Source organism: Ammodytes marinus (genome assembly GCF_949987685.1).
Source record: "Ammodytes marinus genome assembly, chromosome: 9".
Lineage (NCBI taxonomy): Eukaryota > Metazoa > Chordata > Actinopteri > Uranoscopiformes > Ammodytidae > Ammodytes > Ammodytes marinus.
The window spans coordinates 23284720-23307131 of NC_137213.1; the positions used below are offsets into that span (position 1 = coordinate 23284720).

General features: G+C 41.4%; 1 protein-coding gene across 2 annotated transcripts; it reads right to left on the minus strand.

The window, feature by feature from the left end:
- Positions 1-964: 964 nt before the first annotated feature.
- Positions 965-17224, minus strand: LOC307255210 (phospholipid phosphatase 3-like). 2 transcript variants are annotated; one of them, XM_080033854.1, is made up of 6 exons: positions 16855-17224; positions 10723-10880; positions 5165-5445; positions 5016-5073; positions 4694-4870; positions 965-3073 (listed from the first exon to the last, which is right to left on the minus strand). In XM_080033854.1, the coding sequence occupies exons 1-6, from the start codon at positions 16991-16993 to the stop codon at positions 2945-2947; spliced, it is 942 nt and encodes a 313-aa protein (XP_079889980.1). In that variant the 5' UTR covers positions 16994-17224; the 3' UTR covers positions 965-2944. The 2 variants fall into 2 exon arrangements, with proteins under 2 accessions (XP_079889980.1, XP_079889981.1); XM_080033855.1 differs by lacking the exon at positions 10723-10880 and adding an exon at positions 11783-11937.
- Positions 17225-22412: the final 5188 nt, after the last annotated feature.

Sequence of the window (22412 nt, forward strand, 5' to 3'; positions counted from 1 at the left end):
ACTATTTCAGAAGTGGAAATATTTGACGGGATTCGTGAAAATAATGGTTTGCTGGTGTCGCTTATTGAGAAATGGAGGGATTATCAAAGTCATAGAGTTCATCCACCAAGGACCATGCATGGGTATCTCATCTGTACCAAAACCAAAAATGTCACAGATCAACCAAATCAGTACAGGCTTCATCCTATGCGGACCATGAATTATATATAAATGGCAATCCATCGAATATAATTAATGAGACATTTCAGTAAAAAGTATAGAGCCAATAGCGTTGCAAAAAAAACCCCTAAAGTATCATGAGCAGCAGGTGCTCTATTGGGTGTAGTTTGGGGCCCTAAATGAATACACTGGAAACAGTCATCTAGTAGTCATAACACAAGGCAGCTGTTACACAATGGCATCAACCCTGGTGTGGCCATTTAAAAAAGAAAACACACATTTTGCAGCTTATTAAACTAATCGACTCTAATCCTGTTCTAGGCATTGTGCCTACTCCATAGTGAAATCAATCAGCTTAGGATAGCATGTGAACACACACCAGCCTAAAAGCCAGCTTATATACGCTGGCACATACACTCACATGGTAAAACCTGGACATGCTTTATTCAGGTTGTGTGGAGACAAGGTGGTCTTTAAGGACAATACAAGGCACCGAAGGCAAATTATATTGCTTCTAAGCATTCTCATATGTGAATGTACTTTACTACTGTGGCATACTCTCTGTGTGGAGTCTATATTATTTCAGAGAGCCATTGGGGAGAGGGGTTAAAACCTGGAATGTACACTATTTCCCCACAGGAAGCTGAGCATGGAAGTCTACCATTGCCCGCCCAACGCCCAGATTTCTCCATCGCACGCACAGTTGGCTGGCTACTAAATTATACTACACAAGCTGGGGATTTCTTATTCATGTATGACACAAAGACTAAAATAAACATACCCACACACCGTTCTTGATCTTTTGTGTTTAATTGAAGACATTTTATCTTTGATGCATCTTACAGATTCATTGTACAAAAGTTCACACGACATTACAAAAATAGTGAGAGACATTCTTCTTTTAAAAATAAAAATAAATGTACTGAAGCCGTTTGCCTTGAGAGCTTAGTTTTTTTCATAAAACCTAATATTCACAAGTTGTCAACGTTGCTGGACGACATCTGCCGAGCTTTGCCTCTTCAGAGCAGCATGTTTTACATTTACACAGGTCTTGACACAAAGTCATAGTGGCCGTTTTTCTTCAAACGTTGAACTGTACACATACACATAATGGAGTATCTTAAAATGTGTGGTAGCATGCAGAATTTTCTGACACTGTACATAGCAGATTTTCACCATGTGTGAATTTTTTTTTTTAAAGTTTCCTTATAAGCGCCAGTTCATAGTTTTTTCTCGCTTACTTATAATGGTGTTAGGACGATGCATTCAGTCAGTGGTTTTAAGTAGTGTACTATAATTTTTTTGTTGCTAAAAAGATAATGACATTATTGCCATGCAAACATTATCATCACAACTACTTTTAAAATTCAATGTAATGATGTTCGTCAATTAAAATGCAGAGCCTCATTGCCAGCCCTATTGTATTCATTTACAAAACTTAAGATATTAAGCAGTTACAATGTGCCCAAATAACAAATGTATGAGCTTTTTACTATTTTTTTCTAAATGTGCTTTGGTACGTAATAGCTACCGTGAGTAACCACTGCTCTAGAAAGTCCCTGTCTTCATTTTGTATACATAATATATATGCCTGTGTAGCATACAGTGTATCACAGGATTTGTCATGGATGTGAGTCATCATTATGATTAGTAACAGTAAGGTACATTTACTGCATATGATGCTTTCTTTCCACACAGTGTTCCTGTCTCGATTTACATGTGTCTGTTGGAGCAGGTGCCTGTTCTCTGGCTGAAGAGAGTGGGCTATAAACATTGAAATATATAGACATGACATTAAAACACACTGGCACGCTAGAAAGGTTTCACCCAAACAAACACACACACACACACACACACACACACACACACACACACACACAGTACGTTAGGAACACACACACTCACACACACTGACCTAACACTTGTGAGCACCCGTCTGGTACATATAACAGACAGTCATTTCATTAAATGGCTCAGTGGGGGCTCGTCCTAGCCAGCAGAAAGAGGCCCACATCCAACACGCACACTCTCACTGTACTCTCCTACCTACTGTAACTCCTGTTCCCCCTTCTAAGGAAAAACTACACTATGCACATAATTAAAGCTTAAACAGTCTTACAAAGCTTTCCAAAAGCTTCACTTCAGGTCATTCAAGTGGTGACAAACAGTACTGGGTTTTAGCTAAATTAGTGCTATAAATCACACGTACACAATGCATACATGTGTTTGTAATAAAACAAAAAGAAACAAAAAAAGAAATCCTTGATATAGTCGAGGAATTTGTTTTTTTCTGTGGTGATGTGTTTGTATTAGTCGCACAGTGAGCGAGAGGCAGGATATTAGACTAATATCCTATACTAATATTAGAAGTATAGCTCCCATGCTGGATTCAGCCAAGGTGAGGAGGCACAATAGCCACGCATTGCTTTGTTTACAGCTGCCGTTTATCGGTTTTGTTTGATTTCGGAACATTTGTCCACGAAAAGGCCTTGAAGGAGGAGAGTCTCTCATAATCTTCATAACAGCAGAGGAACAAATATGCCATCCTCTCTCTTTTCCACATCATAATGTCTGATGAGATGAGAAAATTCCGTTGAGAAAGCTAAACTTACTCGGCTGCTTTCCGTTGCCTCTTCTCATCCTCCGAGATGCTCCAAGATTCCTTATTCGTCTGCATTACCCAGATTGTCAAAGAGTTTATTTGATCCAGTATTGACCATTGGCTCTAGTAGTGATTTAAATGGCACAGGTCAGGATTATGTACAGTCATTTCTGCAGTCTTTCACTATGCCATGATAAGATGGTTGCTCCGCTCTCTAATGTCTGCCGGAGGAACGAGATCTTTCTTCACTGGGGTTGGCGATAGGTTGGAACGTCTACCTTTGGGCTTGAACAAGTCAGACACAAAGAATACCTGTGGAGGGAACCGAAGAGAAACAATCGTCATTACAATGTGTCAAATTCAAAATGAGTATCGATGCTGTTAACAAGACTTATAATAATACAGAATTTCCTCTTGGATGGGAGTTTTTTTATTTATTTATTCATATAAATTATATAAATTGAACCAAACTTAACATGAGTGCCTGTGTCCATTGACAAACTTAATCAAAAGATACATTTAACAGATGTTTTTGTTGGACTGTGGTCATTTCACTTCCTTTCCTTTAACGGAGCTTATGAAGGTTCTGTATTAGGTTGCCTGCTGTTTTACATTTTCCATGTCCCCTCTTGCTAATCAGCATCAGCAGTGTGTAACTCTATGTGGGGCCTTGTGTGCTCCGTCATTGTTGAGAGAAACAGAAAGGCGGACCATATACCCTCAATTTGGATTCATGCACAGGCTCCTGTTGGATTTTAAGATTAAATAAAGAAGGTGCTAAGCTGATTAACTCAAAAGTTTTGAATTGTTTAACCCCTTCTTTCTTCCCTCAAACCTGACACTCCTGTTGATTCTAGCGACCTGTTTGGACAGAAGGGGGTAGTGTTTTGACGACACCAGCGCCCGTGCGCATAATTCCAGCGTGTGCATTTGTTCGGAAAGAAGCGAGTGAAAGAGAGACCACAGGCTGCATTGCCAAGAGGTAATGTATTTATATGTAACTGACTATGTAAGATTAATATTGGTAATATGACAATGGTGAAGCACAATACACTTTGATTTAGTACAGTTCTGGAAACACAGGATGTTTCGTCTGCGTGCCCTAAAGAGTTTTGTTTTAAAGGTGAAGTTAAGGGTTTATTTATGTTAATATAAGTGTTAAATCGCTCTTTATTCATACAGTGATCACTTACATAATGTGAGCGTTTTATAAAGCCGATCTCTCAGTCAGCTGCTAATCGGCAAATAAAATTATTGGAGGATCCCGAAATGTTTATCCAATCACAAGAGAGAACGCTACAAAGCGAAACCCGTCTCACTCATGGTCTCACTGCCGGTGCACGCCAGAGCAACAGATGGGTGTATGTTTATGCGCCTACAATGGCGGAGCAGGTAAAAATCCTTCCCAATGTCTGTTTTGATGGTTTTTATCATGTTTTATCACACTTATGGATCTGAGATGATGCTAGATAACTCGCTGCTTGAAGACCGCAGTGCATTAATGTGGTGACGTAGGGACGAGCGAGGGGACTGCTAACTGCAGTAACTGACAGGAAGTTAGCTAAAAGAACTATTCCGCTTACAGCACCTTTAAGTTCCTAGCAAATCAATCAAATCAAATCCAGTCAGTTTTATTTGTAAAGCCCAATATCACAAATAGACATTTGCCTCAGTGGGCTTTACATTCCATATAGTATGACACCCTGCCCTTGGACCCTTAGCTCGGCTGAGAAAAAAACTCCCAGTAAAAACCTTTTATTGGGATTAAAAAATTGAGAAATCTCAGGGAGACCCAAACACAGACATTAATAATAACTATATGAAAATAACTGGAAAGTTAGAAATCATTCATTAGGAAATGTATGTGTAGTTAATGCCAAACCAATTTTAATATAGAATCATACAATATTATATGACGAAAGAATCACTCACTATGACGTAGGACACCAGAGCCCCCTGTACGAAACCAGCCAGGACATCGGTTGGGTGGTGCTTGTGATCGGAGACACGGGACAGACCGGTGTAGAAAGACATCATGATGAGGGTGAACTGGGTCAGAGGGCGCAGCATGCGAGCTCCAGTCCAGGTGAAACGAGACTGCAGGTAAAACTATAAAAAAAAGACAGAATTGTGAGTTGAAGTAGAAAGTCTTAGTTAATGTGTTTTCAATATGTTTATTTATACATGATACAACATAATGTGGGCGAGTGTGAGTGTGAGTGTGTGTGTGTGTGTTTTCAATTCAGTTACTCACGGCTAGGTAAAGCATGGTGTACATGGAGAATGACGCATGTCCAGAGAAGAAAGACTTCCTGAGAAGAGAAAATGACAGTCAGCATCGTGCCACAGCTCACAATGTAACAAGAACCATTTTAAAAATATGTTTCTGTATATGGCAATCACCTAGCCTCCTGAACTTTGCTCTCCGGCCCTTGGCACTGGTAGTCAGTGATGTAGCCCAGGGAGCAGTTGATGGTGGAGAAGTCGGGCTTGCACACGTCGAGGAAGTGAGGGCGCATGCGGCCCACTGACACTTTGGCGATGTCGGTGAAGGACTGGCTGATGGCGCAGCCGAAGATGAACACCCCCACCTGCTTGTAAAGGGCAGATATGTAGGGGTTCCCCACAAAAGACTTGGAGCCCTCGTTCAGAAAGTAGATCCTGTAGCTCTCCCCAATGATGATCTGAAGGGACAAGAGGGGATGGCAACGTTAGTTAATTGTCGTGATTGTTACGTATTACAAGTCAACCCAAATTCCTAAGCACTTAGTTCACATCTCCTCCAAGTGCTCAGTGAAAATGTGTGTGAGTGCAGGGAAGCCAAAATATGTTTTGAGCAATGGGACAGTGTTTGGAAATGTTGTTTGGCTAGTATGGGTTGATGCTCATATTTCACATGCAATTTAATAAACAAGAGTGTTTTTTGCTCATTATCTTAATACAATGATGGCCTACACAACATGTTCTTTTATAGTGTTTTCCCTCCATAATGTAAGGCATCCCCTGTCATCAAAGTTTTTCAACATTCCAAAGCTGTAAATAGTGAATGCAGACTTTGCCTGAGGTCATTTCCTGAAGGAAAGTCTGCAGCATTGCTGAAGGTGTGTATAAAAAGGCCTTAAAATGTTCATGAAGGGGCCCTTAAGCTTGTCAAATGTCACAGAGGGACAGCACTGAGCAATTGTGGACTTATTGGAAATGTGTATCAAAGTGTGTGATTCAGTGAAGGTGCCGGACATTTGTAACCAGGCTAAACAGAACTCTGATGATCAGAGTGGAGAATTGAAGTGATGTATGTGACTTGAATAACTTTTTCTTTTGGGTCAAAGTGTTATTATGAAAGCTAAAATAGAACTTGTGATTACTCCTGAAGTGGTTGGAAAGGGCTACTTTACAGTCGAACGTGTTTACCTGTGCCACTCATCTTCTGAGAGAAAAACACTGAAGCGACGTGGGAGGCAACTCAAACTGTCCGCGGGTGTATAGTTTTCTCTAAGAGTGTAAATAAACCACAGTCTAAAACCGGCGATTGACGTGTAAGGCTCACTTAGGGGGGAGGTGGATAGCCATAACTCACAACAGCTGTTCAAGCTCAAAAGACGCCTTTCCAACCCCCCTCATCCCCTGTTGTCTTCCATCGGCAACGTGTCAATGAAAGTGTGGAAGAGGAGTCGCAACAGGGGCGTGGGGGAGTTCAAGATCCAGGGAGAAAGTGGAGGGATGGATGGCCAGTGGTGGACAGTAACAAAGTAAATGTACCTGAGTACTGAACTTAAGTTAAGATCTAGAGGATTTGTACTGTACTTGAGTATCTGTTTTTGTTTGGAAACTGGACTTGACTTTTTCTCCAACACATTACGAAGCCAAAATATTAGCTTGTTGTTACTTTCAGGCTGAGCAAAGTTTTGAAGTCAGCTGTTAAATTCAATTGGCCACAGTGTGGCCGCCACACGCAACTTGCAAATGTTGTCATGATTGTAAGTTTAGGCAATGAACGATGATTAAGATTGAGTGATAACTGTGTCTGGGCAACTTTCACTTAGTAGTAGTCAAGTAATATTTTACCAGGAGTATATCTATACTTTGACTCAAGGACTGGGCTTGAGTACTTTGTCCAGCCCTGTAGGACGGCAGAGTGATAGGAATGGACGATGGTCGGCAAAAAGAGTTTGCGAAATGTAGGGTAAAGGGGAAGAAAGAGGAAGGAGAGGCGAGGAATGAGTAGTGGGAGGGAGAGTTGAGGAAGGGAGTCGGGGAGGCACCGCTGGTTTTAATCAGCAGAAATGCTGAGCTAGGCGACGTGTCTGATTTTGGTGGCCAGACTCCGCCAGGCGCACGTCGGGGGCACGTTTGTTTTTCGGCGCTCAGGCTGTCTCTCTGAAGCTGCTCCGATTTCAACAGGGGAAGTCTGGCTGTTTTCATGTTAATATCTCAGTTTCATCAGACATTCTTTTGAGGGGCGCATAAATACGACTCCTTCTGGGAAACATTCTCTGCAGAGGGATAGCCCTCCTTAACAGAGATTTAACAAGCCGATAGAGTGTGTTGTTTCCACCATCCAGGCCTTTAGAGCCAGCTCGATAAAGTCCAGCTGCTTTCATGGGAAAGAGGAGTGGGGGGAGAGAACACATCTGGTTCCCCTTGTGTGTGAGAGATTTAACTATGTGAATGAATAAATGAGCTGGCATTGTAGGACATGGAGCTGTTACACTGAAACCTCAAGAGATAATCACGGGGGCAAGACGCTGATTTGTGGCTTCTTGTCAAACGTCTTGCATTTCCATAGTGACACCACTGTGTTTTCATTTCTTCTTAAAAAGATCTGCATACATTTCAGATGATTTGGCTTTGTGTGTTTCTCAGCTTTATTCAGTGTGAAATGGAGCAATGAATGGCCGAATGTTGCGGTTGTTTCAGGTTCAGAAAACACACAGATTAGCGTGAACTCTCCAGGGGGGAGATGCATTGTGAAGTCACGTTTTGCTTGGGGAAAATTAGATATCTGGCAACGTCTTCTTGTTTTGGGGCCTTCACCACAATTCCACCCCACCAATTACAGCATTTAACCGAACAATCATTGCGTCAACCATAATTACATGGGGCCGCAACTCTTTCTCACCATGAAAACCCCTGTGGCCCGGAGCCCGAAGAGTAGTCTGCTCTCCAGGAGGAGGGCACTATACTGGCTACAGTGAGGCATCTTCATACTGCGAGCCTGCCAAGTGACGACTGCAATTTCTGAAGAACTTTCATGTGTGTCTGCAGCTTACTGTGTGGAAGAATCTGCTGTTGCTTGCATCCTATTGCTAACATATTACCTATCACTCGGGGTATCCAATGTTGTAACTAATGTGTTAACTTAAAGGTCACATATTATGCTAATTTTCACGTTTAAAATTTTAATTTGGGTTCCTATTAGAAACTGTTTTCATGGTGTAGTGTCCAAAAATCCCTTTATATCTCTCACAGTGACCTTGCTGAATCTACTGTTTTCAGCCTCTGTCTGAAACCCTCAGTTTTAGAGCTTGTCTCTTTAAGCCCCGATTTCCCAAAAACCCAATCTGCTTTGATTGGCCCTGAATCTAACTGCCGGCTGAATCTCTACCTGGGGATATGGCTTATCACAGGTGGAGGTAATGCTAAATTAGGTTGGTAATTAGGGGCGTGGCTTCTACCCTTATGACGTCATCAGGGGAAAGATATCTGACTGGGGTTTTTTAAACACAGGTTTTCAGAAAGTCCTCCTTTCTTTTTAGGTGAATTTGTTCATTTTTTGTCCTAGGTTTGGATATGGGAGGTTTTGGGTATGGATGCCATGACTTAGGAGGTTTTGTTATATTTTGCCACACTCATTTAGTAGAAATGCAGATAGACCTTCTATAACGGTTACTGCTATTACACCTTCTCTACAGTGGCCACAAGCAACACAACAGAAGCTGCGTGTCAGTACACTTGATTCTTTGAGCCACAGTACCGCTGTGCAGTCAGAAGGGCTTGAGATCTCAAAGGCCAGTACACAAGCATGTACTTTGATGCAAAAGTGGGGAATAAACGGATGCTGGAAAAGCGCTTGGGGCCGCATTTATATGGGCTAAGTCAAACTGAGACGGTGACCATAACGGGGCAAGCCTAGACCGATGCATTACGCAGAATGGAAGCATGACAGCATACGGGGTGTGAGGCTTAAACCTCCGACCAGTGGCAAAGTGGAGGAAAATACATTTGGTTTTAATGTGCAGATTTTTGATACTTCCTCACTGTTTTTCTCCCAGGAGACTGCAGCAAATTACCCGACACTTCTCTTAAATCAACCGAGTCATCTTAAGCCTTGAACAAATATTGCCTTGTTTCTTATCTAGAAAGTGCTTAAGCCAATCAGAGGTTCTGATAACATAGGTAGGGAGAGGTGTTGTGCCACTAATCATGTAGGTCGGATAATCTCAGTTTATACCCACTGTGAGTCAACTGTCAGATAAAGCCCAATGAAGAAATTGGAATTATTTCTCAGAAGATGAGGGCGTGGTTTAGTTGGGTAAAAACATGAACAAATGTGCACCCTGCTGCCATTGGTGTAACAGTGTGTGCGTTTGTGTGTGTGTGTATGTGTGTGAATATGAGGCAAACAATGTAGTGCACTTTGAGTCGACTATCAGTGAAAAGCGCTAAATAAGTACAGTCAATTTATCATTTTACTATTTAAAGTCAGCGATTCTGGAGAACGCTTGTTGTCAAGATCACTTTGTCAAAATCTGTGAATATCTCCTCACACTCCCTTTCTGTACTGTGTGTGCGCTGAACAAAATCCAGTGTTAATACACAGCCTAGGCTCTGTAAACTGATATGTAAACAAAGGGGGCCCACCGTAGCTAGCAACATGTCTGTTTACAGAGCCTAGGCTGTGTATTAACACCAGATGTTTTTCATGAGGACATTAGGGCCCGACCGATATGGATTCTTGAGTGCCGATGCCGATTATTTTCTGAGAAAAATTACGATAACGATTAAATCGGCCGATTTTGTAATTTTTTAAATCCCATAAATATATATTGAAAAAAAGTACTTTTTTGAACCCTTAAATATATATAAATACTTGTTACTGTCAATAGGTGTACAGGAACTTTTTATTTATTAAAATATGCATTATCTAACATTTTTTTTTTTTTTTACAAATATGTCTAAAGTGACATGACACATTTTTAAACTCAGACATTAAGCATTTTATGTAACTGCACCCAACCCTCTGGAACTCCCTCCCTCCAAACATCAGCATCTCAGACTAGATAAACTCATTCAAAAGTCAACTCAAAACTCACCTCTTTAAGGAAGCATAATTACACCGGACTCCACTCCAAACCTTATCTTTAATTTGTCTGTATTTTCTTTTCTTTTTCTATAAGTATGATTTTCTATATGTTTGATGTAAAGTGTCTTTGAATGACCTCCAATAAAGCACTTTATACATTTTATATAATAACTATAGTAATGTCAACTACTGTTAACAGTCAAGAGATGACCAATGACTATGCTATTGGTGTCAGGGGGAACTGTCAAGTGTGAATTAATCCAATGTATTACAACACACCTACTGCTGCTGTTAATATGATATAAGGCTACCTCCGGGGCAGCAATGCATCTCACTCAACATGATTGCTGGAGAAAAAAAAAATCGGTCGGGCCCTAGAGGAGATATTCACTGATTTAAACAAACAGTTATTTTGACAACAGGCATTCTCCAGAATCCCTGACTCCATCTAAGTGTACTAATTGTTGATCCAACAATTTTCCTTTTTATATATCCCCATTTTACCACATATTGTCAGACATATCAATTCTATCATGGACAAAAGATGGTGAACATCTAGATCAAGGTGACAGTGGTAGTGCTGCTAGTAACAGGTGAATGCTTGGAACACAAGGAGTGAGGATGACATTAGTGATCAGAGTGAGGTGAGGTGACTTACAGAGAGGATGGTGATAAGAATGCCAGCAGCGCTAAGCACACCGTCGCTAATGGTGTCTCCTTTTTTGGCCGGGTACTTGATGGACTCATCGTCGCAGTGAAACCCTCTACGGTAAGGCTGAACAGCGCTGGTCTCAATGACCAAGAAAGGCAGGCCGGCTAGTGTGATGAAGCGAGTGAGCAGAGAGAGGAGGGGGGTGGTTGGGGATGGGTGAGGGAGAGAGAGAGAAAGAGAGAGAGATGGAGGTGCCGGGTTAATGATATGTAAATTACAGAGGTCGCAGGTACAAGCAAGCGGCAACAAGGGAACATCTGGGACTAATCACTCCATTCCGAGGTTGTTATCTGTGACTAATCAAGGAATAATGACTCCAGCTTTGTTCAATATTCAGTTTTAGTTTGAGCAGAACGTTTTAAAAAGGGACATTACCTGTGTCTTTGCATGTTTTACACCTTCAACTACAAATGCTTGTATATGTATGCTTTACTTTACTGCTGACCATTTCCCATGTTGTTTTAAACTGATCTCCATCACTTCAGGCTGCCACTGGTTTCTATTCATTTAACTTTAGAATGATAATTCAAAAGCATTTTTCGCTTACACTATTGTCTTGTGGCAATCCAACTCAACATTAATAATGGCAAATAGCCATTACAGGGTTTAGGGGGCCAATTTAAGGTTGTGAGATTGCTTATTCTTTGTAACCAAAAGTAAACTATCCCAAAAAACCCAAAGGGATAAAAAAAAAATTAAAACACAAATTAATTTCTTCCAGCTGCATCTTTTTACCTTAACCGTCAGACTGCATTGGCTCTAGGGTAGGCAGTTATCTGAAGGCTTTATGATAATATATACAGTAGCTTCGGAAAATGGCTGGCAGTAGTATTGTACAACATGATTTGGAGCTAATGAGCTAAAACAAGCAAAACCACCAAATGCTGGTTTAGAGTCGAACCAATCGTGTCTTTTTGAGGCGTCACAAGCCAACCGTTGGATGAAGTGAGTGTGTCCCGACATATGTTCTCTAGTTCTCTCTTGCGGTACCAGGACCAGGACTTACTGAGACCACGGGCACACTGACGCCCACAGCAGTGAGCACGATGCTGGACACTGTGCTGCCTTTGTAGGCCAACTTGATGCTGTTGTCATTGCAGAAGAATCCTCTCTGGTAAGGCGGGAAGGGAGATTTGTGCAAAAACACGGCAACAAGCAACACTGCATGGGTTGGACACAAACGAGCAGCAGAGGTCAGACAGATATTTAAACCCAAAACAGTGGACAGCCGCATCACTTAGACATTATGAACATGAGGACACAAAAAAAACACACACACCCAAAGGAGTACAGAGACAGTCACACACAAACAGCTTAAACACTCCCAGAAGACAAGTATTCAAGATAAATATCTCATCCTATTCTCAAAACTGACACTGATGCCGTCATGAGGAAAATGGGCCAAAACAAAGTCAAATCAGTTGAAATGAATGCCAAAATGAAAAGCTTCAGCATTGTTTAAGACTTAAGTGAACCTTTTATGTTTAGAATAACATCAAGTGATCTCAAAGAGGCTGATAAAGCGCTTCAAGGGGTTGGATGTGTCATGTTCTAAAAGAGAGACCATTGGCGCTCAGTGACAAGAAGAAGAAAATAAACACAAACACTAACACAGTCTTCCTTCCTTTCCTGCCGAGGCTTTAAAGTGCACTCACAAAATGCTCACTTTAGGATGCCTCGGGCTGTGTCTGCGTCTGATCAATTTAGTGTCTTACGCCACTTAAAAAGTGGCTAAAAAGATCTTATTTATCTTCTGACAACAAACAGAGAGTGGGCGTTGCTAAAGATGCAAGAAAAAAAAAGTACAGCTTTATTTTTCCCAAAGGCTTTACCGTGGTGGAGGACTTTGATATTTGAGTATGGAAGCGATGCCCAGGAGAGGCCTCAAATCAAATCTGTGACAGAATTTGGAAAACACACTTTCAAATCACTTCAAAGGGGCGTTTAGCTGATGATGGAGCTTTCAAGTCAAGCCTTTGAATACATCTACCATCAGCCAATAATACAAAGGAAAACAAAAACAGCAGCGCTCCCTTTCTCACACGCTCTCTCTCTTCCTCTGGTCTCTCCGTCTCAGAAAGCTTAAAAGCACGGGGGTGTACAGGTCAGTGCAGAGAGCTGCAGAGTTGTGGTGGCGGCTGCGGGGGGTAGGGGTGGGGGGGGGGCAAGATTTCTTAAACCAAATGTCAACACACGCTTCAGTCGCTGAGCCCCTCAACCCCTCACACATACACGCACACACACACAGCTGACGTTGGCCTTTGAAGGTCCAGCTGGGTCGAGCTCAGGTTACAGCCAGAGCTCCAACTGCCTGATGGGAACTCCAGAACGCAGACCTTCCCTCCACATTCAGCAGGATTCACATTATTAACTTTCTCGTTTTCATTCTCAGCTCTTCAAACAAATACCTGGAACCCATTCCGAGGCTAGTCTGGTGGCGAGGGGGAAAGAGCAGGGCGGTATGTCTTGGGAGTTCTGTGACTGGAAAAATACACAGTAGTTTAAAGCCTGCAGAATCCCTGAATGTCTGGTCCCTTTAAGTTTGCTTAGCTGGGCCATGAACAGAACCACACACTGATTCCCAAAACAAGGACGTTGGCTGCCCAAACAAAAACATAATGAAACTCCAGGGTCCTGACCTCTACACTCATCTTTTAAAAAGGTGGACTTGGGCTCAGTGATTCTGGAGAATCGTTGTCGTTGTCAAAATCACTTTGTCTCCACACAAACCGCTACCTGTCCTTATTGTGAGTACTGTGAGCTGAAAAAAAACCTGGTGTTAATACACAGCCTAGGCTCTGTAAACTGGTATGTAACCAAAGGGGGCCCACCATAGCTAGTAACATGCCTGTTTACAGAGCCTAGGGTTGTGTATTAACACAATTTTTTTTTTCATCGTACACACACAGTACGTATAGGTAGCGGATGGTGAGGAGACTGGTTGACAAAAAGTGATTTTGACAACAAGCCCAGAATCGCTAACTCCAACTCTAACACATTCACAGACCCAAAACAAAAGACGAGGCCAGGGGTAAAGACACACCAAGAGGTGGCAAATGGATGGATTAAATGAACTGTCCCTAGCTATAGAGGGACCTGAAGGGGTCAAGTGCCTCCAACAGCCTATTGGAAAACATGGCAGTGAGACACAGTCAGTTCCTGTCTTGCAGACGTTTCAGCAGGGGGTTTCTAGCCCTTCCATCCGTCTAAACAGTGCAGCATCAGCACTGAGTACAGCACGGTTGGATTTTCCCCTCCTGCCCTCTTCCTCCTTTCCCGGTTCTAACAGGCGGGGGGGGGGGGCATCCTGCCAACAACAACACCAGTCAGCAGCAGCAGGCGTTGGCATGTCTTTTGCATTAGCTCAACATCAAACCAAAGACAACAGAAACAAACAACTTTTCAGTTCCTAATGCTAACGTCAGGTTTGTGTGTGTCTCCCACTCAGTTTTGCTTTAAAGCAGTTGGCTTCATCTACTGGGGGAAGCCCGACAGAAAATAAGTCAACACGGTAAATGAAGAAAGATGATGATGATGTCACACAACTGAGCGATGTCCCACATCAAAATATAGGAGAAAACATATTATTAGGAGGACACACTTGTTAGAATTTCCTACGCTCGCCCAGTTTGCCTTTGCCTCAGTTCAGCACATGCAGCTCCATGTCGCTGCTGCAGTCTGTGGAAACTAGAATCAACGTATAACCCTCGGGCTTAAATCCCCACCATAGTTTGGGGGCAATCGCCAAAAAGACCCGAGTGTGACTATTAAAACAAACAGACGCACATTTTCCACTTGCAGGGATCTCTCACTGTCTGGGGGAGAAATGTATACACGTCTGAGGTAGTTGTGGTGTATACACAGATGCAGTTGTTTTTACTCTTGCTTGGCCCCCACACAACCTGCACCCTGTTCTGTCTGTCTGTCTGGCCCCCTGTAAAACTTAGTTCATAGGTCCACCGTGGAAAGGAAACCAGGTCTGCCTGCTTGGGTTAAATTAAAAAGCCCATTATTTGCATTGAATTGCCAGCTTCCCACCTACCCTCTTAAACTGCCATTTTAACATATTTAAATGTAAAAACAACTTCAAATGGTTTCAGTGCAACTTTTACCTTGAGATCAAGCTTATTTGACTGTCAGTTCAATTAAATTACAAACTAGAAGATTCTTTCCCTTTTTTCCATTTTATTAGCCGATTTGAGATATGAGAATAATGACAAAACGATAAAAAACTTATTTGTTTGTTATGGTGAACTAACAATTTAACTCCAACTGTCCACACTGTTCCCTGTTTGCCTGCATGGTTTAACTTGTAATAAAGGAACTGCATTCACAACTTAAAAAAAATAAAAAATTAATGCAATTGTAGCCGATTAACCACCTTTTACCTCATGCTGAACCGGAGCAACGAGCCGGCGGAAACATTGTAAGACGATTAAATGGAAAACATAAAAGCCACCTGCTACGGCTTAATGTAAACTGAACCTGATCACCTCTCCAGAGGAGCTAGAAGAAAAAAAGAAAAAGGAAAAAAAACAAGAAGTGAAACGAAATAACAGCCTCCTGCTTTCCTCAGCATTATTTTACAGGATTCAGTTCCAAATCCACCAATGAATCTGAATACATTTCTCCTCTAGTGTACTACTACTGACTAATGTTATCTTACTACTGGCATGGATGGTCTTCTTCTGGGACCACTGTGAATGGAGATAGTGCGTGTGCCTGTGCAGAAGGCGAGATATATCCCTGGATCACCAGTATACCGACCCATCATTTCCGACTTGTGGTTGCTCTCTTTGCACCACATATTTAATAAGAACACTACTGGTTTGTTGACATGCCTCTCTGTGCGGAGGTAAATACATATAGAGCAATGCAGGGAGATTTACCATCAACAAACTAAAAATAGCTTGCCAGAAGAAAAAAAAAACATTGTTTATACTGTAGTACCTTCATGGAAATGTTTTAACAGTGGGCTGGTGCTTTTCTCATGTAGCCCCAACACATGTACTTTATAGTTGGATATGGTTAGACAAGAGAAGAAAATAAAGGAGTGACCTTAGAAGGAATTTTTGGTTGAAACTACTTTTTCAACCACAATAACAACCTTTACAGAGTGTCTGCAGTTTATTATATATATATACGCACACAGGTCTGACCTTTTAACCACTTCCCTTAATTACTCCACACAGACACACACACACATAGACTATATTATTCCAGATGTGGAGATCAAGAGAATTCCTGCTGCAGTGGAATGCGAGCCATTCTGGAAAGTCTAATGAGTCAAAGCCAGCAGAGGTACAGTACAGGTGTGGGTGGACACCAAAGAAATATATCCCTCCTGGAGCAATTTCCTCCTTTGCCAGCACTTTTTCTTTTTGGTGGGTGGGGGCTGAGGAAAAACAGACTTCCAAGAGCTAAGCTTAAGTAATATTTATGTCGGAAAATATAATAGTAATATGTAGCTTGCTGGCTGCTGCAGCCAAGGCTACAGTAGCTAATGGGCATCACTTCACTTGTTGCTAAGGTAACCCAGCCTGACGAGCAACTTAGTCTAGCTAAAACATTTAAAGCATTGTTGGCAAGCTGAAGGGTTTAAATCTTATTCAATGGTTAAATATAATTATTGAATAATTAGATATTAAAACATTTGTTCTTAAGCATCCTTATAGTTTCAATTCAATGTAAGGGACATGTGTAGCTTTACTACGACGAAAGCATCACAAGAAATGTAACTTTCCTCTGACGGTAAGGTAAGCAAAAAGGATAATAGCCAACTCGAAGAAGATAATACAGCACTTAGAAAAGCTTCACAAACAATAGAGAATATTAAATGATAGTTGTATGCAGGAAAACTATCCTATGGCAGGTAGGCTAAAGCAAAATATAACAATTTGAATGCCATTTAAGTCCTGTAAAAATAATTTTAAAGTTTAGCAATTAACATTACTTGCAGCCAAAAAAATCAAAAAAGAAACCTTCATACGGCCGAGAAAGTCCTTAGCTTCGTAGTTATCTATAGGATATTGAGCGGTAGGTTATTATGATTAAAACGTAGGCTACAGATGCTCTTACCTAAGAACAAGCAGAAGAGATCCACTCCGACCAGCAACTTTCTCCTGCTGTGGTCCTTGCAGTTATTGTTGTTGAGGGAAGTCCCGCCGTTCTTCGTCTCGGCTGCCATACTTTTCTCATATATCAAACAGCGTTGCATTTAAAACGTGTTATGTGGTTCAAATAAAAAAAGGGAATGAAAATCGTGTTAGCTATCGCAGTGCTGCGTTTTCTTCTATCATCTACAAGTGGCTAGCGATTCTCCTGAGGAGGAGTAGTCATGCGCTATCTGTACTGCTGCTGTTGAGAAAATACACTCTAAAAGTGTAACAACTAGTTTCTGTCTGTCTCCTAACACGGCTCGGTTTCGTCTAACTGCTGACCATCCTTCCTTCGCTCCTTTTCTTTAGGGGTAGTGAGGTCTGAGTGACGGCCCTACAAGAAGGCCCCTCCTCCGGCCACTCCTCTCCCAATTAATACCACATGGCAGCGGCAGCTCCTTCACACTGGGCTGGTTCCCACACTCACCTCTGGGTGCTGGGGGGGATCACCATCAAACAGCAGTGCACTAACAAGGTTTTTTCACCCCCCCCCCCCCCACAAGCAAAGTCAGCTAGATAACATTGATAAAAGATTGAGGGATTGAAGTACCGCTGTAGGCCTACAACTATGTGGTTTGAGGACTTTTTTTTTTTAACTTTAAAGAACCAATAGGCTACATTGGTGAGATGTAAGGTCTGTGGGAAACAGAATAAATATTGAAAGCTGTAATACAGACTGTTTGACAAATTAGGCCATGTTTACAATGAGAAAAATGAATATCCTGGAAGGTGACATTTAAAACACCAAAATGTAGTCGAAGCTAAATGTTACAGGTTAACATGAGATACTGTTCCAACATTATTGTTTTTTTTTTTAATAAAACGGAATGCAAAAAATGGCATAAAGCATATCAATGACATATTTATTTGTGCAAACAGAAACCAAAACTTAATAAATAAATCAAAATCCAAAGAACATTCAAAAACACATCCTTAAATGTAAGCTACCACGTGTGAACAGCTGGCTACTCTGTCATTGCCATTTATTTTGGACAAGGTGCAATGAGTCAATTTGTGCACCATTAAAATTGACAGCTTGAACAGTAACAGCAGAGACAAGTGTAAGTGAAAAGTGTGAAAGAGTGTAGAACACAATATGCACAACTAACAAAACAAAAAGGTCAAATCACAGCTATAGTATCATCCATTCGAACATCTCTATTCACGGTTTTCTCTTCTCCCCTGCAAAGGTTTGAAAAAAAAAAATTAAAGACATGACACATGTGGCAAACAGTAGATTTTAAAATGTTCAACTGCGTTTACCTGGTTCAGCCAATGTGGTAATCATATAATAAAGTCAGCATAAAGTGATGGGGAAGGGGGAGGAAGAAATTCCAACTCTGTGAAGTCCTCCACCTGTTCTCTGTCATGCAACAAAAACAATGTGGACATAACAGTTCGGAAGCTATGAGTACTCTGTGGTTATAAAAGACGATCAAAAGGGAGCCAATTCTCGCTTTGCTGATTAGAAAGAAACCGTCAACACTTACGGATATGGAGGCTCCTCAACGTCACACAAGAAGTCTGGATAAAGACAAGCAGATAGAAACGTCTCTTACACTTTGAACTGTCTCTGCAATCTGTCGCGTGCCATGTCTCCAGGTTAAAGCAATAAGATAAATGAACCCCACAAAGTTATTTTCCATTACAGGCAAGAGGCCAACCCAGTGTTGAGGATGTAGCATCCCTACAGAGATGTGCAAGTAAGTACCCTCCTCTTAAGCTTCACCATTATCAGTGAGAGAGACATAAGTGGTGACAACTGTGGAGTCATGGAAAGAAAAGAAAAACATTCACATCAGTAGACTCACTCGGAGGCTCAGCACTTTGAAAAGGAGAGCAGAGACCATGGAAAAAAAAGGAAACATTTTTACATTATTAACCGATTTTGAATACGTCGTATCAGAGGACTTCAGAGAGAAAGTTCTGGTTGAGGTAATGTTTAAGACACTGTACTTTGTAGGGGTTATTCCTTCACTATCAGCCAAGTCTCCAAAATCATCTTTGTTGTGTTGAAAGAAGACGGCAAGCTTCTGCAGGGCCTCGTTTGTGGTCCTGAAAGTTAAAAGACAGGACACCGTTTGGACTTGTTTAACTAATATAAATATAACTTTTCATACTCATCAATGACCTACAGGGGAGCGAGCAGCACCTATACAAAATTATAATGCAATACATACAGTAACCCTGAAATAAACAATAACTGAATTAAGCTTATGAACACTGATTCCCCTACACACGTTCCAACAGGAATACAAAGGCCAACAAGAACAGAGTGTAGTCCTTACAAATGCTTTGACCAATTCACATAGGGGAATTGAAAGATGCCACTTACAAGCATATCTTGGGGGGCATGGAGGGGTCGAATTCCTTCCCAACATCAAAAGGACAAAAGTCAAAGTGGCCATTAGGCCTACTGCTAAAAATGCTGTCTGGATGCAGGCATTGTTTCAAATAGGCTGTGTGTTTGGGTGTGTTTTAGTTTAACAAACACATATCACCATATCCCAATTAGACTTAAAGATTTTTAGCAAATCCATCTAACATTCTATAATTTGTGTTAGGCCTATGTATGATAGTAAAACTAATCTTTGGTATTCAAACTGTTGGTTGCATAAAACACACAAACAAGCAATACCACACCTTTGGCTTGGAGAAATCATAATTGTTTTCGTCTTTCAAATGTGTAATAACCTATTCAATCATATTATAAGAATCTATTTGTGAACGCACTCACCATTCTTGAGAAGAGGTGGCTGTTGGAAGATTTTTGAACATACGGTAAACAGGAGAAACTCGCCAAGGTATCTGCTTTGACTGCTGTGTTGTAGACTTACTGTGTGTAGGGGTTCTCCAGGTTGGCATCGCTCAGACTGTGCCGGGTGCTGACATGGCCATTTTCTGTCAAAGAGGACACGTGAAGGGATGGGGGTGAGTTATGTAATGACAGTGGCACAGAGGGAGTATGGAAACAGCATGGCAGAAGTGCACATCAAAATGCACAACATAATAACAACCACTAAACCAGAGGGCTGGGGGGGGCATCTTCTGTTCTCATGTTAACTTCAAAAAGGACTGGAACTAAAATGTACTCACGCAATTCAACCATTGAGGCAGTCGAACGGGGAAAGTTACTATTCAGAAAAAAAACGAGAAAGAAAATAATTATATATACTGTGTGCCACATTAATTCAATTATATCTTACATACGGGAAGGTTTAAATGTACTCTTGTGGTCAAGTGTATGTTAGATATGCCATAATCCATATTTAAAGTGAACTTGTAAGTCTTACTGGCTTTCATTAGAGGGTGAGAGGTTCTCATCGTCACAGGACCACTCTTGACTGTCGTCTGTGACTTGAAGAAAAAAAAGAATTAGATGAAGCACAGTGTGTATTCTGGTGATGGATGTTTGACAGGACAGAAACTAAAACCCTCAGCTTACACGGAATCCCTTCTTTATCATAAAATAACACATAGTTGACAACTAGTTCAATTATCCAGGCGTTTTGGGACTCTGTGGGCTGTTTGCCAGCAACTGAGCAACTGTTTCCCATCAGTCAACAAGTCCATACATCACATCAACCAGTTCACTTTTTTTGTATGTTCTGACTTTAAAAAGTTGCAGTGCTTTTTTGAAGCTACCGCAAAGTTAGGGTTAAAAGGTGAAAGTGCAACCGGTCTTACAATAGTACGCCAACAATAGAGCTTAATGTCTTTGTGCAGAGGCCAATGACACTTACAACTGCTTGTAAGCACAGGATGGTTGGAAGATCTGAAAAAGAAAAAGAGGTATAATTTAAAAATCACAACACACATTGATGGACTGGAGGGCCCGTTGCAAATCTTGTTTTTATTCATTAAAACAACACATTTCATCAGTGAGTTAGGCAGTACCTGCTCCCAATGCTGATGTTATCTCCCTCCCCGTTGCCTCCTCGAGCCTTCTTGCCAAGTTCCATCATCTTGTCGATATTTAGTTCCACATTCATCACTGAAATATAACCGTCTGCCATACACAAGATAGAGCAGTTAATGAGAAACACTGAGTTCAGATGGTGTTCTTAGCATGCTTGTAGTAAAGGGAAAGTTATCACCGTGAGGTTCTACAGGTCTAGACCAACTCTTGTGACAACCAGATAACAACAACAACCAATGTTATCTCAAATCCATTTGATATCACTGAAGATTACAACTCGTAACATGCTGACAAAGCACAGAGTGTCTAAACTCACAGTTGTTGCTGGAGTCTCGGGCCAACCATTTGCCTTTGGGGCAGCTGGTGGTGCGAATGATGGCAACTGTGTCCCCGTTGTTCACAGACAGGTCATTCCTGCGAACCTTGCTCGCCACCGCCACCGCCACCTTGGCGTGGTACATGGCCTCCTCTTGGCCGGACACCTTTAGAGGCAAATCCCAGCAATGAGAATACAAGTCACGCAAGACAGACACCAAGTTGAGAAATCACTGTAAATTACAGCTTAGACAAATGTGGGCGGCTTTTTAACAACCATACATTTGTGATACCTTTACATTGAGTCAATCAATGGCTTAAAACAGCAGAGAAAAATATACACATATGCTTGCACGTAGAGACAAATCCCACCTACATGATCTACACTGTCTTTTTATCGCCTAACTTACTTTGAACTTCTTTTTCATTTCATTTTCCTTCTTCTCCTTCTCTTTATGTTCCTTTTTCTCCTTGTCCAGTCGGTGCTTCTCCCTCTTCCTCTGTTCTTTATAGTCAGCAGTGTTGGGGCTTTGGCGTTCCTTACTGAAAACAAATCAGACAGCTCAGATGGCGAGAGAAATGCTTATTTTCCATAAGGATTACATGTACCGCCTGAAATACTAACAGACCAAAGAAAGTCACTGAATAAGAAATAACAATGTGAAAACGTGGGAAAATGGATAGGGCACTATGTGTACAACATCCTATTCTTTCACCCAAACACCAGAGATAGAGGGGAGACGTTGAATGTACCCGGGGACAAGGTTATGGGCCGAATGAGCGTGTTCTCCAGAAATATTGCCCCTGCAGTTTGATAAAATAGTAAGAAAAAAAAAATCAATTTCTGCCTTCCATCAGGCAAAACACCAATGGACTTGTTGGGGTGTAAAAAAAGACATACCTTGGTTTCCGATGCCATTTGGGTGAACTTTTATTCTTTGAAATAAAACACAGTATATTTGTAATTGACCACAGATGATGTGAACAGATTAGTGTAAACATTAGAGTGTGCCTCTGGCCATTGATACACTTAAAGCTAAAGTGCAAAGCTTTTCATACAAGTCAATGTCGGTTAGTACATTCAAGCCATTGCCAAATGAGTTGACACAAAGTTGATAAAGCCCATCAGCTCCACATCACTCTCTGCATTTCCAAGTATATGGAAGTGTTTACAAACTGGTGTCGCCCCAGAATTACTCGTGGGGGCGCTCATACAGACTATAATTTTAAACTATTCTTTTGAT

Bases quoted from the DNA above. Each gene is read 5' to 3' on its own strand.
- LOC307255210 (XM_080033854.1), bottom strand. From the start codon at position 16,993: ATGCAACGCTGTTTGATATATGAGAAAAGTATGGCAGCCGAGACGAAG. The intron at 5,446-10,722 runs GTAAGTCACCTC...TTGTCCCTTCAG, and splicing joins TTCTTATCACCATCCTCTCT to ATCATCATTGGGGAGAGCTA. The intron at 3,074-4,693 runs GTGAGTGATTCT...TTCCCTCCACAG, and splicing joins CTCTGGTGTCCTACGTCATA to GTATTCTTTGTGTCTGACTT.